The sequence below is a fragment of the Littorina saxatilis genome, linkage group LG11, assembly GCF_037325665.1.
Source record: "Littorina saxatilis isolate snail1 linkage group LG11, US_GU_Lsax_2.0, whole genome shotgun sequence".
Lineage (NCBI taxonomy): Eukaryota > Metazoa > Mollusca > Gastropoda > Littorinimorpha > Littorinidae > Littorina > Littorina saxatilis.
Window position 1 is genome coordinate 12,930,496 of NC_090255.1, and position 17,329 is coordinate 12,947,824.

Below are 17,329 nucleotides of genomic sequence, written 5' to 3' on the forward strand. Positions count from 1 at the left end.
GGGGAGTAACGAGATGCTCCCATATATGTGATCACCCGTCTTTATTCATGTTTTCTGGCGTGTATCTTGTTCGTCAAGTTTAAGACAACTAGGCTACTTGTGATTGTTTTGCTTTGGCTATCATATAACGTTCCATACATTAACTTACTTGTTATTTGTCTTGGCTTTTGCATCGAATAAGAGCATCCTATCACTCCAATGAATTTCAAAAATGAAAAGCCTATAGTTGCTTCTTGTGCAAAGTGAGATTTTTTTGCGGATTTGATTTGGCAGATTGCGAAAGGTGTCATTTACGTCAGGAATTCAGCACACACACACACACACACACACACACACACACACACACACACACACACACACACACACCACACACACACACACACACACCACACACACACCACACTTACACACACACACACACACCACACACATTTTTTTCTTTTTTATATAAAATCCCACTCTGCTCATTAAAAAGCCAGTTTGTCGAGTTTTGGAATGCATCCAATCGGAACGTTACTCTCCAGTAAAAGAGTAAAAGAAAAAAGTGATCTATAACGTGGTCTAAACAGGAAGAAATCAGGCATCTTTAACAGACTCTGGTCACGAGTTTCAATCGTACATGTACTGCTGGCTATCAGCGTATATGTGTGGGACGAACCGCTGCGTTTGAAAACCTGTTCGCTGGGTTTGTGTGAACATATGAAAGCGGTTTGGTCGTTGTACATCTGTTGTAAGATAATTATGTGAACCATTCTTTTGGGTGGAATGTTGCTTTGATTTTGTTAAGTTCAGGTGGTGTTTTTGTGGGAACACACAACATTGCTTCGATGCAATTGTCAATGTTTAAAACAACATTTGTTTAGAATGCTTTCTTGTTCATCGGTCAAGAGAGGGTTCTGTAACTTCTAAGTTACATGCTTTGGTATTTCGTGCTGAGATATTTCGCATTGTGGTTTTCCAAAGAGTGTAGACCTAGTCATTGTCACATAAAAGTATTACACGCATTAGCGTTGCCGTTGATGAAGCTTGGGTTGATGCACAGACAGAAAGACGTACGAACGTACATTCAGATAGCTTACAATAATGACATAAAAAAAACCAGAGTACCAGAGATACAAGTCTAAACTCTAGTGCCGGTGTAGGGTCCGGTCCGGTCCCCCCTCTGAAGTAGTCCCCCGGGGGAGCAATTCGTGGCAAAAACTGCTCTATAATGGTCCCCCCTTAGACATCCAGCCTCGTTTTTATATTTAGTCAAGTTTTGACTAAATATTTTAACATCGAGGGGGAATCGAAACGAGGGTCGTGGTGTATGTGCGTGCGTGTGTGCGTGCGTGCGTGTGTGTGTGTGTGTGTGTGTGTGTGTGTGTGTGTAGAGCGATTCAGACTAAACTACTGGACCGATCTTTATGAAATTTGACATGAGAGTTCCTGGGTATGAAATCCCCGAACGTTTTTTTCATTTTTTTGATAAATGTCTTTGATGACGTCATATCCGGCTTTTCGTGAAAGTTGAGGCGGCACTGTCACGCCCTCATTTTTCAACCAAATTGGTTGAAATTTTGGTCAAGTAATCTTCGACGAAGCCCGGGGTTCGGTATTGCATTTCAGCTTGGTGGCTTAAAAATTAATTAATGACTTTGGTCATTAAAAATCTGAAAATTGTAAAAAAAAATAAAAATTTATAAAACGATCCAAATTTACGTTTATCTTATTCTCCATCATTTGCTGATTCCAAAAACATATAAATATGTTATATTCGGATTAAAAACAAGCTCTGAAAATTAAATATATAAAAATTATTATCAAAATTAAATTGTCCAAATCAATTTAAAAACACTTTCATCTTATTCCTTGTCGGTTCCTGATTCCAAAAACATATAGATATGATATGTTTGGATTAAAAACACGCTCAGAAAGTTAAAACAAAGAGAGGTACAGAAAAGCGTGCTATCCTTCTTAGCGCAACTACTACCCCGCTCTTCTTGTCAATTTCACTGCCTTTGCCATGAGCGGTGGACTGACGATGCTACGAGTATACGGTCTTGCTGAAAAATGACAGCTACTTGACTAAATATTGTATTTTCGCCTTACGCGACTTGTTCTTGTTACAATGTTAGTAATGTTACCAGCAATTTTAGAGAAAAGAAAGGAATTTCTTCTTATCAGTATTTATTTATTATTCATTTTATTTCATGTCATTTTTCTTTTGAACTGCATTAGAGCAAGCCTTTTTAACGAAAGTTTTTGATTTAGCGCTATATAAATGTTCTTCTTCTTCTTCTTCTTCTTCTTCTTATAAATCAGATCTATTTTATTTTCTGCAAAATATAGTCAAACAAAGAGATTGCTGTCTGTGCACTACATAATACCGGACGAAGATATAGATTGAAAATGGCTTGAATGCCTAAGAAAAACGAGGCTGGATGTCTAAGGGGGGACCATTATAGAGCAGTTTTTGCCACGAATTGGTCCCCCGGGGGACTACTTCAGAGGGGGGACCGGACCGGATCCTACACCGGGACAAACTGACAAACAAACAGACAGAGTGAAACCTATTAGGCCTACATAAAGGCGGCTAAAAAAGAGCTCTGAAGACTGGTTCTGTCCAGGCTGACACTGATTCGCTTGTTCCAATTTCTGCGAATGTGTGTAAACATTCTGGTTGAGTTTAGTTAGCTGCGGCCGTTGAGTGCGTTGAGCGGTAATTAGCAAGTTGGTATGGAGACGATAGTTAAGGCCTGTCTTTTGAGCGTTATCGCCTTCGTCACTATCCAATGCAGATCATTGCTGTAATGTGTTGCTTTTGTTGTTGTGTGTGATTGACGCTTCGCTGTTTAGCTCAATAAGTAGGCGAAGTAGGCATTTGGATGACATTTGCAAGGAGGTACTTGGTAGGCAAGAAGTTATTACGTCGCGTTGAGCTAAAGAAGCAGACGACATCATTCTGTAGTTAGAAATTTGATGCATTCGTTTGCATGGAACGCTGTTTGGTTTCGGTCAGTCAGTTGATGTTTACACGTATGTTTTACATCTCTCAAACAAAGGTGAATTGTCTTCTTGTAGTCTACCACATCGTAGTACTTACTATGCAACAATCACTTTGATAGTTGATAGCAGCCATTAAACACGCAAAGTAGAATAGTGCTAAAGAGTCAGAGAGCAACATTCAAACGAAAAGAAAACACAACATAAACCAGTTTTGGTAAATTCTTCATCAAAATGTTCGGCAGCCTGTCGCTGACTTCTTCAGGATGGTAATGACAAGCAAGGAATGACAGCACGTGATATACAGTGTGTTGTCATGGTGGATAACAGATAAGAGAGAACATGTTTTAGGTGGGTTTTTTTTCAAACAAGGAAGTCGTCTTCTTATCCTTCGTTGTCTCTGAGCAACAAGCAAAGCTGGCACAAATACCTCTAATTTACAGCGCAGCGATCAACACACAGTCACTATATTGACACTGAGTCACCCCCGCGTGAGAAAGTAAAATCTATACTCCAAACAGGGGTATATAATAAAACCTTACGCGGTGACGCCAAACTTTCCGGGAAAACTCAAAGTGGTGCCTTACGTGGTGTGGTTGCGTTTGCATCGGACCTATATACAGTCAGTGGTTGGATTTCTGTACGTGCTAATGAAGCGGCACAGTGGGAAAAAAGTCTGAACACTAGCGGGTGGAATCGTGAAAGAAGTAAACCCCCAACGGTGGAGAAAGCGTCATGGGCAATACCCACCTGTGAGTATACTGATACTCTAGTTTGTTGTTGTTGGTTGTGGTGGTGTTGGTGTTGGTGTTGGTGTTGGTGGTGTTGTTGTCGTCGTCTTCGTCGTCGTCTTCGTTGTTGTTGTCGATGTTGTCATCGTTGTTGTTGTTGTTGGTGTTGTTGCTGTCGATGTTGTCTTCGTCGTCGTCGTCGTTGTTGTTCTTATTGTCGATGTTGTCGTCGGTGTTGTTGTTGTTAATTGTTATTGTTGTTGTTGTTGTTGTTGTTGTTGTTGTTCTTCTTCTTCTTCTTCTTCTTCTTCTTCTTCTTCTTCTTCTTCTTCTTCTTCTTCTTCTTCTTCTTATTCAGTAGTAGTGGTAGTGGTAGTGGTAATGGTAGTGGTAGTAGTAGTAGTAGTAGTTTCACAGTTTGTGCTTCTTGTTTTGTTTCCATATTCACGCTGGATAAATAGCTACAGCGTGTTTTGCAGTCATAACACAAAAGCTACGGTCCTCGTCAGGGTGTGATTTGTAAGACGTCAATTACTCCACAATAAAGGAGGGGGACTTTACTGGGCATACCTCTGTACCGTGGAAGTCACTGACTGGATTAACGTGTGTGTGTGTGTGTGTGTGTGTGTGTGTGTGTGTGTGTGTGTGTGGTGTGTGTGTGTGTATGTGTGTGTGTGTGAGTGTGTGTGTGTGTGTGTGTGTGTGTGTGTGTGTGTGTGTGTGTGTGTGTGTGTGTGTGTGTGTGTATGTTAAAAACAATCCGTTCTTGTGTGGTTCATTTTGATTTCAACGCGAGAAACCGGTTGTAACAGTCCGACATTTACCAAATCCAACACGTCGACAGAACTGAGCGGAAAAGTGCATCGTTTGGCATACTGTAAAGAATGTTGGTCACCGCATGGGAAACATAATGAGAAATGTGTAAACTGGAATAAAATCCCTTACGTTTGCTTCAAATAGGACAATAATTATGTGTCCAATGCATCATTAAACAGTACAAGCTGTTGCAAATGCATTAACTCGTCCATTTTCACACTCACAAACTCACACATACGTACACACGCACGCACGTACGAACGCACACACGAACGAACGCACACTGACACACACACACACACACACACACACACACACACACACACACACACACACACACACACACACACACACACACACACACACACACACACACACACACAGAGATCCCATAACACATCTATCCTCCTCCTACTATCCTCATCACCACTCCCCAACACAATACACAGAGCGGGGTACAAAGCGAACCACACGCTGAGAATCACACAATCACATAGATACGCACAAGGTAGAAAGTCGCACGCTGGGTTGGATCTGGGTTACGCATGGTTGACAATGCTTTCGCATTTAAAAGGTTCCGCAGGTAACCAGTGAGTAGAGTGCCACGCAGACAGCAACAGATTTGAAAAGGTTTGCCCAGCCAAAATACATTTGCAACAGGTAGGTTCATTTTCAATGCAATTCTGATTATTTTGACCGCAAGAAAGTGCATACTAGCGGGGAAATTGTCAACAATATTTCTGAGTGAAATAGAAGAGGGGGGAGGGATGTGGTGGTGGTGGTGGTGGTGTTGTAAATATTATGTAAGTTCATGGAATGTCGTGTAAAGGTTGCATTACCATTGTTAGCTTTTACGCGTTATACATCGACGTCAAGAGAGTTCGAAAGGATATAGAAATCGTCTCTCCGGTATTTATAAAGCACTGATAGCAAACACGGTTTCATGTTGTGAAATATTAAACCCAAAGAAAATCTGAGTTCGCAGACTTTTTTTTCAAACAATATTAATGGATTATTTCATGCACAAATTTGCACAGGTCAATTAATCTGTGTCCATAGTCAGAGCAACATAGACACGAATTTATGATGTGCATGTACTTTTGCATTGTGCAAATTAAAAAAACCCAAGAAATTCCTCCGAGGTAGGAAAAACACCCCCGAAGTCAGAAGTCAAAAGTCAAAAGTCAGAAGTCAGAAGTCAGAAGTCAGAAGTCAGAAGAGAGAAAGTCAGAAGTCAGAAGTCAGAAGTCAGAAGTCAGAAGAGAGAAAGTCAGAAGTCAGAAGTCAGAAGTCAGAAGAGAGAAAGTCAGAAGTCAGAAGTCAGAAGTCAAAAGTCAAAAGTCAGAAGTCAGAAGTCAGAATGTAAACACAGGGTCCATTGCGAAAGGGTACGTCGAGGTAGGAAAAACACCCCCGTTGGTCAAAGGGAAATAACCATTCTCACTGCCACCAACTGAGAAGGTTATTTCCCTTTGACCATTAATATGTCACTCTTAATCTTAATCCACCAATAACTCCCTAACCGTGTGTTTGACTGGTCCCAATTTTTGTAAGGACCGTCTCAGGAATGTATAGAACCTGTTCACCAAGTTTGGTGACGATCGGTCCGTTCATTCTTGAGATCTATATGCGAACACAAACACACAAACACACAAACACACAAACAAACAAACAAACAAACACATCCAGTGAAACCTATACACACCCCTATACCGGGGGTGTAAAAAAGGACAATGAAATTACAGAAACAGAGATAGGCTCGTAGGATATTAGTTTGACTAAAACGCTGAGCATGAAACAGTGGGTGTGGACAAAAGATCGAGGGCGACAAAAGGTCGAAGGTGACAAAAGGTCGAGGGCGACAAAACGTCGAAGGTGACAAAAGGTCAACAGCAAAACGTCTAAGGGACAAAAGGTCGAGGATTGAAAAAGGTCGAGGATTAACAGACTGTCGGCATAATTTTCTGTTTACGTGTGTGTTAATTTTTTTAATTTTTTTATTGCTTGGAGAAAACGCTGCTTTGTGTGCATTTATAAATGTTGTGTTATTTGTTTAGTTTTTCAAAACAGTGTTCGTACAAAGAGTGCCTTGAGTGACGGGTGTTTGTTTGTGTTCACGGACCCACGGCTTTGTCGGTAAATGCAGCGTAGTGTACCGTGGTCAACGGTGAATACAGCTCGACACTCAACAGATTGTTGTTGGTGAAACATGTCACTGATACGCTAAAAGCTTGAGTTTGTGTTTCCTTCTTTTTTCTTTCAAATATTTAAACTTTAAAAGCATTTGCAAACGAAGAAAGAGTTACATTCGGACAGGGACACAGACACAGAATTGAGCTCGTCAAATCACAGAAAGGAAACGACAAGGCAGTACACAAAGGTTACTGCTGTCGTTTTGTCTTACATCCAAAATTGTGAAAACATATACTAAGAATGTGTCTGTGCGTGTGCGCGCGTTCGAGCGTTAGTGTGTGTGTGTGTGTGTGTGTGTGTGTGTGTGTGTGTGATCATATTCACAAATCACCCCTGTGATACGCACAATAGGCACTCGAAACAGAATTTTCATCACGAATGGACACAGAAAATTAAATCGAAATTTTTAATCCTCGACCTTTTTTTTAATCCTCGACCTTTTTTAATCCTCGACCTTTTGTCCCGTAGACGTTTTGCTGTTGACCTTTTGTCACCCTCGACCTTTTGTCGCACTCGACCTTTTGACTCTTGACCAAATGTCCTCGACCTTTTGTGCCTCGACCTTTTGACCCTCGACCTTTTGGTTCTCACCCTGAAACAGCACTGAATGCCGCATCACTGCATTCTGTTTTTCTTCACTCTACCATGGCCGTTTGAAAATCAGCCATGTCAAACAAACAAACACACACAGAAAGAAAGAAAGCAACAAGCAAACAAACAAACAAACAAACTACATTGGAGTCACGTGCATATGGCAGTTAACTGACAATGCTTCGAGTTTGTGCACCTGCTTTGAATTGGTGTTGAAAGGAAATGCAATTTTCATTTATTGCACAAAACATAGGCGCCTCCTGTAAAAGCGAAACGCCACATTTTCCCCAACAAATGAGACCCTCCACCACGGAATGAGTCGCATGTCACCTTTGCATGATTTTCATATTTTTACATTTTCTTAAAGAGTTTTTTTATGCTCTATCCAGTGGTGAAAACCGTTTTAGAAAAGAGCGAAAACTTTGAGTTATAAGCCTGTGACTAAGGTAACCATCACACTGTTACTAGCGTAGAACCGAGCGAGATGACATGCGACTCATTTCGTGGTGGAGGGTCACAAATGTCCTTTAGTCTATTAGTTTTTGCCATCTAGCTATCTTCAATGATTACGTCGGCCGCTGCTTTCATCTACTGCGCAAGCGGAAACTTTTCACAGAGTTTCGCGGAACGTGTCTTTGTTGTTGTATCGCTGTGGCTTTAAATAACTCTTGTCAATAATAGTCAGCCATACCCTGGCTTGTCGAGTCATGTCTCACAGCACCTGCTGGCATGGTATGTGATTGTCATTATGAATCACACCAATGCGCACGCTGTTTGACTCTTACGTGTCGCAGAAGAAAAGAATAATAATACTGCACTCGGGTGTAACGGAAAAGTGATTATTTTGACTTATATTGGGATATATATCTGTTCCAATTAGACAGACACAGGCACATGCACATGTGGACTGACGCAAAGCGGAAAAAACAGGCAGACTGAGAGATAGCCGGAAGGCTGGACTGACAGGTGGACAGACAGACAGACAGACAGACAGACAGACAGACACACACACACACACACACACACACACACACACACACACACGCATTCACGCAAGCACGCACGCACACAGACAGACACACTGACACACATGCACGCAAGAACGCACGCATACACGCACGCACACACGCACGCACGCACACACGCACTCACACACACACACACACACACAAGCAAGCCCCCCCAACACACACTAAACAAAACAGTAAACAGCGACACACAGAGACAGAGGAGCCGGTTCACTTACGCATGTACGCAAACACGCAAACACACACACACACACACACACACACACACACACACACACACACACACACACACACACACATACATAAACACACACATACATAAACACACACAAACACACACACACAAACACACACACACACACACACACACACATACATAAACACACACAAACACACACACACAAACACACACACACACACACACACACACACACACACACACACACACACGCACACACACACACACGAATCCCCCCCCCAACACACACACACCCATCCCCACCCCCAACACACACTAAACAATACACGAACAGCGACACACAGAGAAAGAGAAGTTCACAACTCTTTCACCCCAGTGTCAAATGTCGACCATAAACATTCAACTTCCGACGGAGAATTAAAGGGATACAGTCAGTAGGGGGCGTTACGCTGAAGCAATGTACCCGACCATACCCAGACCTAAAAGTATCTCGGTACCTGCTTTAAATGACGACCCCACGATGAGAGAACACCTCAAAATAAAAAACAAAACACTTTTTTTGTTTTTTTGTGTCTCTATACTTGATTAAAATATACCTGTTATGACACACTACCTGTAATTTAGGGACAATTTCGCCTGGTCCCAATGGTGTCCTTTCATTAAAGGTGCCACTGTAAAGCGACAAGAGATAGATCTACTCTAGCAGTTTTGAGATTTTAGCCAATGCGGAAATCAGTAGTGCCACGGTGTGTATATATGTGTGTGAGTGTGTGTGTGTGTGTGTGTGTGTGTGTGAGTGACTATTAGGGTTTAACGTCCTCTTAGACCAACTGGTCTATATTGGGACAGGTATTGGTAATACGCTGAAGATATGGTGTGATACTTTGATTCGAACAAGCCCGCTGTGGCTGTCTTCTTCGACACACCAGCATTGGGTTTGTCTCGTCAAAGTATCGAAATACGATCATGATAATCAGAGACGAGAGATGATGCATGCGTGTCTTCGTGTTTTCCAAGCCCTGAGACTTTCGCTGTGAACGTGGGATCTTTTTCGTGCGCATGTGTGCACACGGGGGTGTTCGGACACCGAAGAGAGTCTGCACAAAGTTGACCCCGAGAAATAAATCTCTCGCCGAACGTGGGGATCGAACCCACGCTGATAGCGACCAACTGGCTACAAAGCCAGCGCGCTACCAACTGAGCTACGTCCTCGCCCCGTGTGTGTGTGTGTGTGTGTGTGTGTGTGTGTGTGTGTGTGTGTGTGTGTGTGTTATATGCCTCCTCGGTAACCCCTTTTTGATGGCTTATATGCGGTGTTGATGGTGCATTGTTACACTGCGAACCTCAAAGGCACAGTGCAGCTCACATCCTTCGTTTTGCGTTTTTGTTGCAGCTGAGTGCATTTACAGTTCAAAAATCCTCCTATGGTAGTAAAACAAACACAAAACTACCCAATGACGACATCTGTGAAGCTCGACAGTTTCTTGTTCACGCGAGTGCATACATTAACCTAGTTATTACGTGGTGTTTGGTCGGAGTTCGATTTAACAGAGTGATGCCGGCCTCCATTTTGTTTTACACAAACTCATGATGACGTCTGACATAGTTTGCTAGTGACGTGTCTTTTTGTGCATGATGTGGTGATCTACCTGATCTAAATTTAGATCCAAAAATAGGTCAAGACCAGCCGGGTCCGAGTACGAAATTAATTCGTAAAAAAATCGCAGTTCTTGACTCTTTGGGTGCAAGTCAATGAAACTTGGTAGTTCTTCTAACGGATAGCTGCCTGAGGTATGACTAAAAGCCCCAGGGGCTCCGTGCACCTGGATTTGACAAGTTCAGTACCTTTAACAGTCGAAGTATAGAGTTCATCAGATTTCAAGATTGATTGTTGTTGTTCCAACGATTCCGGTAAGAAACCCCTTTTCGCTGACCCGTATCAGTGGGCGAATAATTATGTGCGATGTTTGTGAATTGGTTTTGAACTGATTATATGCCCGAAACCTGTGCACACTTTTGTGTAGTTATGCTGCGGTTGTCCTTGCTCCCTTCTTCCTTCTTTCCTTCCTTGTACGATTCTTCACATGCAGACCGGTTTGTAAATGGACCATATACCCGTCCGAACTTTTACATGGGGTACGAACATCCCATCCATAACCAGTTCGTCCCTATCGATCTGATGGGCCTAATGCTGGCGTGTCGAAGAAGACATCCTAATGGACCTTAATTCTGGCGTGTCGAAGAAGACATCCTAATGGGCCTTAATGCTGGCGTGTCAAAGAAGACATCCTAATGGGCCTTAATAATGGCGTGTCGAAGAAGACATCCTAATGGGCCTAATGCTGGCGTGTCGAAGAAGACATCCTAATGGGCCTAATGCTGGCGTGTCGAAGAAGACATCCTAATGGGCCTTAATGCTGGCGTGTTGAAGAAGACATCCTAATGGACCTTAATGCTGGCGTGTCGAAGAAGACATCCTAATGGGCCTAATGCTGGCGTGTCGAAGAAGACATCCTAATGGGCCTTAATGCTGGCGTGTCGAAGAAGACATCCTAATGGGCCTTAATGCTGGCGTGTCGAAGAAGACATCCTAATGGACCTTAATGCTGGCGTGTCAAAGAATACATCCTAAATGGGCCTAATGCTGGCGTGTCGAAGAAGACATCCTAATGGGCCTAATGCTGGCGTGTCGAAGAATACATCCTAATGGGCCTTAATGCTGGCGTGTCGAAGAAGACATCCTAATGGGCCTTAATGCTGGCGTGTCGAAGAAGACATACTAATGGGCCTTAATGCTGGCGTGTCGAAGAAGACATCCTAATGGGCCTTAATGCTGGCGTGTCGAAGAAGACATCCTAATGGACCTTAATGCTGGCGTGTCGAAGAAGACATCCTAATGGGCCTAATGCTGGCGTGTCGAAGAAGACATCCTAATGGGCCTTAATGCTGGCGTGTCGAAGAAGACATCCTAATGGGCCTTAATGCTGGCGTGTCGAAGAAGACATCCTAATGGACCTTAATGCTGGCGTGTCAAAGAAGACATCCTAATGGGCCTAAAGCAGGCGTGTCGAAGAAGACATCCTAATGGGCCTAAAGCAGGCGTGTCGAAGAAGACATCCTAATGGGCCTTAATGCTGGCGTGTCGAAGAAGACATCCTAATGGGCCTAATGCTGGCGTGTCGAAGAAGACATCCTAATGGGCCTAATGCTGGCGTGTCGAAGAAGACATCCTAATGGGCCTTAATGCTGGCGTGTCGAAGAAGACATCCTAATGGGCCTAATGCTGACGTGTCGAAGAAGACATCCTAATGGGCTTAATGCTGGCGTGTCGAAGAAGACATCCTAATGGGCCTAATGCTGGCGTGTCAAAGAAGACATCCTAATGGGCCTAATGCTGGCGTGTCAAAGAAGACATCCTAATGGGCCTTAATGCTGGCGTGTCGAAGAAGACATCCTAATGGGCCTAATGCTGGCGTATCGAAGAAGACATCCTAATGGGCCTTAATGCTGGCGTGTCGAAGAAGACATCCTAATGGGCCTAATGCTGGCGTGTCGAAGAAGACATCCTAATGGGCCTTAATGCTGGCGTGTCGAAGAAGACATCCGAATGGGCCTTAATTATGCTGGCGTGTCAAAGAAGACATCCTAATGGGCCTAATGCTGGCGTGTCGAAGAAGACATCCTAATGGGCCTAATGCTGGCGTGTCAAAGAAGACATCCTAATGGGCCTAATGCTGGCGTTTTCGAAGAAGACATCCTAATGGGCCTAATGCTGGCGTGTCAAAGAAGACATCCTAATGGGCCTAACGCTGGCGTGTCGAAGAAGACATCCTAATGGGCCTAATGCTGGCGTGTCGAAGAAGACATCCTAATGGGCCTAATGCTGGCGTGTCGAAGAAGACATCCTAATGGGCCTTAATGCTGGCGTGTCAAAGAAGACATCCTAATGGGCCTAATGCTGGCGTGTCGAGGAAGACATCCTAATGGGCCTTCATGCTGGCGTGTCGAAGAAGACATCCTAATGGGCCTAATGCTGGCGTGTCGAAGAAGACATCCTAATGGGCCTTAATGCTGGCGTGTCGAAGAAGACATCCTAATGGGCCTTAATGCTGGCGTGTCGAAGAAGACATCCTAATGGGCCTTAATGCTGGCGTGTCGAAGAAGACATCCTAATGGACCTTAATGCTGGCGTGTCGAAGAAGACATCCTAATGGGCCTAATGCTGGCGTGTCGAAGAAGACATCCTAATGGGCCTTAATGCTGGCGTGTCGAAGAAGACATCCTAATGGGCCTTAATGCTCGCGTGTCGAAGAAGACATCCTAATGGGCCTAATGCTGGCGTGTCAAAGAAGACATCCTAATGGGCCTAAAGCAGGCGTGTCGAAGAAGACATCCTAATGGGCCTAATGCTGGCGTGTCGAAGAAGACATCCTAATGGGCCTTAATGCTGGCGTGTCGAAGAAGACATCCTAATGGGCCTAATGCTGGCGTGTCGAAGAAGACATCCTAATGGGCCTAATGCTGGCGTGTCGAAGAAGACATCCTAATGGACCTTAATTCTGGCGTGTCGAAGAAGACATCCTAATGGGCCTAATGCTGGCGTGTCGAAGAAGACATCCTAATGGGCCTAATGCTGGCGTGTCGAAGAAGACATCCTAATGGGCCTAATGCTGGCGTGTCAAAGAAGACATCCTAATGGGCCTAATGCTGGCGTGTCAAAGAAGACATCCTAATGGGCCTTAATGCTGGCGTGTCGAAGAAGACATCCTAATGGGCCTAATGCTGGCGTGTCAAAGAAGACATCCTAATGGGCCTTAATGCTGGCGTGTCGAAGAAGACATCCTAATGGGCCTAATGCTGGCGTGTCAAAGAAGACATCCTAATGGGCCTTAATGCTGGCGTGTCGAAGAAGACATCCTAATGGGCCTAATGCTGGCGTGTCGAAGAAGACATCTTAATGGGCCTTAATGCTGGCGTGTCGAAGAAGACATCCTAATGGGCCTTAATTATGCTGGCGTGTCAAAGAAGACATCCTAATGGGCCTAATGCTGGCGTGTCGAAGAAGACATCCTAATGGGCCTAATGCTGGCGTGTCAAAGAAGACATCCTAATGGGCCTAATGCTGGCGTGTCAAAGAAGACATCCTAATGGGCCTTAATGCTGGCGTGTCGAAGAAGACATCCTAATGGGCCTAATGCTGGCGTGTCAAAGAAGACATCCTAATGGGCCTAATGCTGGCGTGTCGAAGAAGACATCCTAATGGGCTTAATGCTGGCGTGTTGAAGAAGACATCCCAATGGACCTTAATGCTGGCGTGTCGAAGAAGACACCCTAATGGGCCTAATGCTGGCGTGTCGAAGAAGACATCCTAATGGGCCTTAATGCTGGCGTGTCGAAGAAGACATCCTAATGGGCCTTAATGCTGGCGTGTCGAAGAAGACATCCTAATGGACCTTAATGCTGGCGTGTCAAAGAAGACATCCTAATGGGCCTAATGCTGGCGTGTCGAAGAAGACATCCTAATGGGCCTAATGCTGGCGTGTCGAAGAAGACATCCTAATGGGCCTTAATGCTGGCGTGTCGAAGAAGACATCCTAATGGGCCTTAATGCTGGCGTGTCAAAGAAGACATCCTAATGGGCCTTAATGCTGGCGTGTCAAAGAAGACATCCTAATGGGCCTTAATGCTCGCGTGTCGAAGAAGACATCCTAATGGACCTTAATGCTGGCGTGTCGAAGAAGACATCCTAATGGGCCTAATGCTGGCGTGTCGAAGAAGACATCCTAATGGGCCTTAATGCTGGCGTGTCGAAGAAGACATCCTAATGGGCCTTAATGCTGGCGTGTCGAAGAAGACATCCTAATGGACCTTAATGCTGGCGTGTCAAAGAATACATCCTAAATGGGCCTAAAGCAGGCGTGTCGAAGAAGACATCCTAATGGGCCTAATGCTGGCGTGTCGAAGAAGACATCCTAATGGGCCTTAATGCTGGCGTGTCGAAGAAGACATCCTAATGGGCCTAATGCTGGCGTGTCGAAGAAGACATCCTAATGGGCCTAATGCTGGCGTGTCGAAGAAGACATCCTAATGGGCCTTAATGCTGGCGTGTCGAAGAAGACATCCTAATGGGCCTAATGCTGGCGTGTCGAAGAAGACATCCTAATGGGCCTAATGCTGGCGTGTCGAAGAAGACATCCTAATGGGCCTAATGCTGGCGTGTCAAAGAAGACATCCTAATGGGCCTAATGCTGGCGTGTCAAAGAAGACATCCTAATGGGCCTTAATGCTGGCGTGTCGAAGAAGACATCCTAATGGGCCTAATGCTGGCGTGTCGAAGAAGACATCCTAATGGGCCTTAATGCTCGCGTGTCGAAGAAGACATCCTAATGGGCCTAATGCTGGCGTGTCGAAGAAGACATCTTAATGGGCCTTAATGCTGGCGTGTCGAAGAAGACATCCTAATGGGCCTTAATTATGCTGGCGTGTCAAAGAAGACATCCTAATGGGCCTAATGCTGGCGTGTCGAAGAAGACATCCTAATGGGCCTAATGCTGGCGTGTCAAAGAAGACATCCTAATGGGCCTAATGCTGGCGTTTTCGAAGAAGACATCCTAATGGGCCTAATGCTGGCGTGTCAAAGAAGACATCCTAATGGGCCTAACGCTGGCGTGTCGAAGAAGACATCCTAATGGGCCTAATGCTGGCGTGTCGAAGAAGACATCCTAATGGGCCTAATGCTGGCGTGTCGAAGAAGACATCCTAATGGGCCTTAATGCTGGCGTGTCAAAGAAGACATCCTAATGGGCCTAATGCTGGCGTGTCGAAGAAGACATCCTAATGGGCCTTAATGCTGGCGTGTCAAAGAAGACATCCTAATGGGCCTAATGCTGGCGTGTCGAAGAAGACATCCTAATGGGTCTTAATGCTGGCGTGTCGAAGAAGACATCCTAATGGGCCTTAATGCTGGCGTGTCGAAGAAGACATCCTAATGGGCCTTAATGCTGGCGTGTCGAAGAAGACATCCTAATGGACCTTAATGCTGGCGTGTCGAAGTAGACATCCTAATGGGCCTAATGCTGGCGTGTCGAAGAAGACATCCTAATGGGCCTTAATGCTGGCGTGTCGAAGAAGACATCCTAATGGGCCTTAATGCTGGCGTGTCGAAGAAGACATCCTAATGGACCTTAATGCTGGCGTGTCAAAGAAGACATCCTAATGGGCCTAAAGCAGGCGTGTCGAAGAAGACATCCTAATGGGCCTAATGCTGGCGTGTCGAAGAAGACATCCTAATGGGCCTTAATGCTGGCGTGTCGAAGAAGACATCCTAATGGGCCTAATGCTGGCGTGTCGAAGAAGACATCCTAATGGGCCTAATGCTGGCGTGTCGAAGAAGACATCCTAATGGGCCTTAATGCTGGCGTGTCGAAGAAGACATCCTAATGGGCCTAATGCTGGCGTGTCGAAGAAGACATCCTAATGGGCCTAATGCTGGCGTGTCGAAGAAGACATCCTAATGGGCCTAATGCTGGCGTGTCAAAGAAGACATCCTAATGGGCCTAATGCTGGCGTGTCAAAGAAGACATCCTAATGGGCCTTAATGCTGGCGTGTCGAAGAAGACATCCTAATGGGCCTAATGCTGGCGTGTCAAAGAAGACATCCTAATGGGCCTTAATGCTGGCGTGTCGAAGAAGACATCCTAATGGGCCTAATGCTGGCGTGTCAAAGAAGACATCCTAATGGGCCTTAATGCTGGCGTGTCGAAGAAGACATCCTAATGGGCCTAATGCTGGCGTGTCGAAGAAGACATCTTAATGGGCCTTAATGCTGGCGTGTCGAAGAAGACATCCTAATGGGCCTTAATTATGCTGGCGTGTCAAAGAAGACATCCTAATGGGCCTAATGCTGGCGTGTCGAAGAAGACATCATAATGGGCCTAATGCTGGCGTGTCAAAGAAGACATCCTAATGGGCCTAATGCTGGCGTTTTCGAAGAAGACATCCTAATGGGCCTAATGCTGGCGTGTCAAAGAAGACATCCTAATGGGCCTAACGCTGGCGTGTCGAAGAAGACATCCTAATGGGCCTAATGCTGGCGTGTCGAAGAAGACATCCTAATGGGCCTAATGCTGGCGTGTCGAAGAAGACATCCTAATGGACCTTAATGCTGGCGTGTTAAAGAAGACATCCTAATGGGCCTAATGCTGGCGTGTCGAGGAAGACATCCTAATGGGCCTTCATGCTGGCGTGTCGAAGAAGACATCCTAATGGGCCTAATGCTGGCGTGTCGAAGAAGACATCCTAATGGGCCTTAATGCTGGCGTGTCGAAGAAGACATCCTAATGGGCCTTAATGCTGGCGTGTCGAAGAATACATCCTAATGGGCCTTAATGCTGGCGTGTTGAAGAAGACATCCTAATGGACCTTAATGCTGGCGTGTCGAAGAAGACATCCTAATGGGCCTAATGCTGGCGTGTCGAAGAAGACATCATAATGGGCCTAATGCTGGCGTGTCAAAGAAGACATCCTAATGGGCCTAATGCTGGCGTGTCGAAGAAGACATCCTAATGGACCTTAATGCTGGCGTGTCAAAGAATACATCCTAATGGGCCTAAAGCAGGCGTGTCGAAGAAGACATCCTAATGGGCCTAATGCTGGCGTGTCGAAGAATACATCCTAATGGGCCTAATGCTGGCGTGTCGAAGAAGACATCCTAATGGGCCTAATGCTGGCGTGTCGAAGAAGACATCCTAATGGGCCTAATGCTGGCGTGTCGAAGAAGACATCCT

At 45.0% G+C, this 17,329-nt stretch overlaps 1 protein-coding gene across 2 annotated transcripts in view; it reads left to right on the forward strand.

The window, feature by feature from the left end:
- The first annotated feature begins 3,223 nt into the window (after positions 1-3,223).
- Positions 3,224-17,329, forward strand: part of LOC138979782 (calmodulin-like) — a 21,535-nt gene continuing 7,429 nt past the window's right edge. Inside the window, exon 1 of one of the 2 annotated variants that reach the window (XM_070352517.1) lies at positions 3,224-3,737. In XM_070352517.1, coding sequence (XP_070208618.1) covers positions 3,721-3,737 — 17 coding nt within the window. In that variant the 5' untranslated portion in view covers positions 3,224-3,720. Of the gene's footprint in view, positions 3,738-5,045; positions 5,193-17,329 lie in introns of those variants that run through there. The other variant, XM_070352518.1, reaches the window with a different exon arrangement.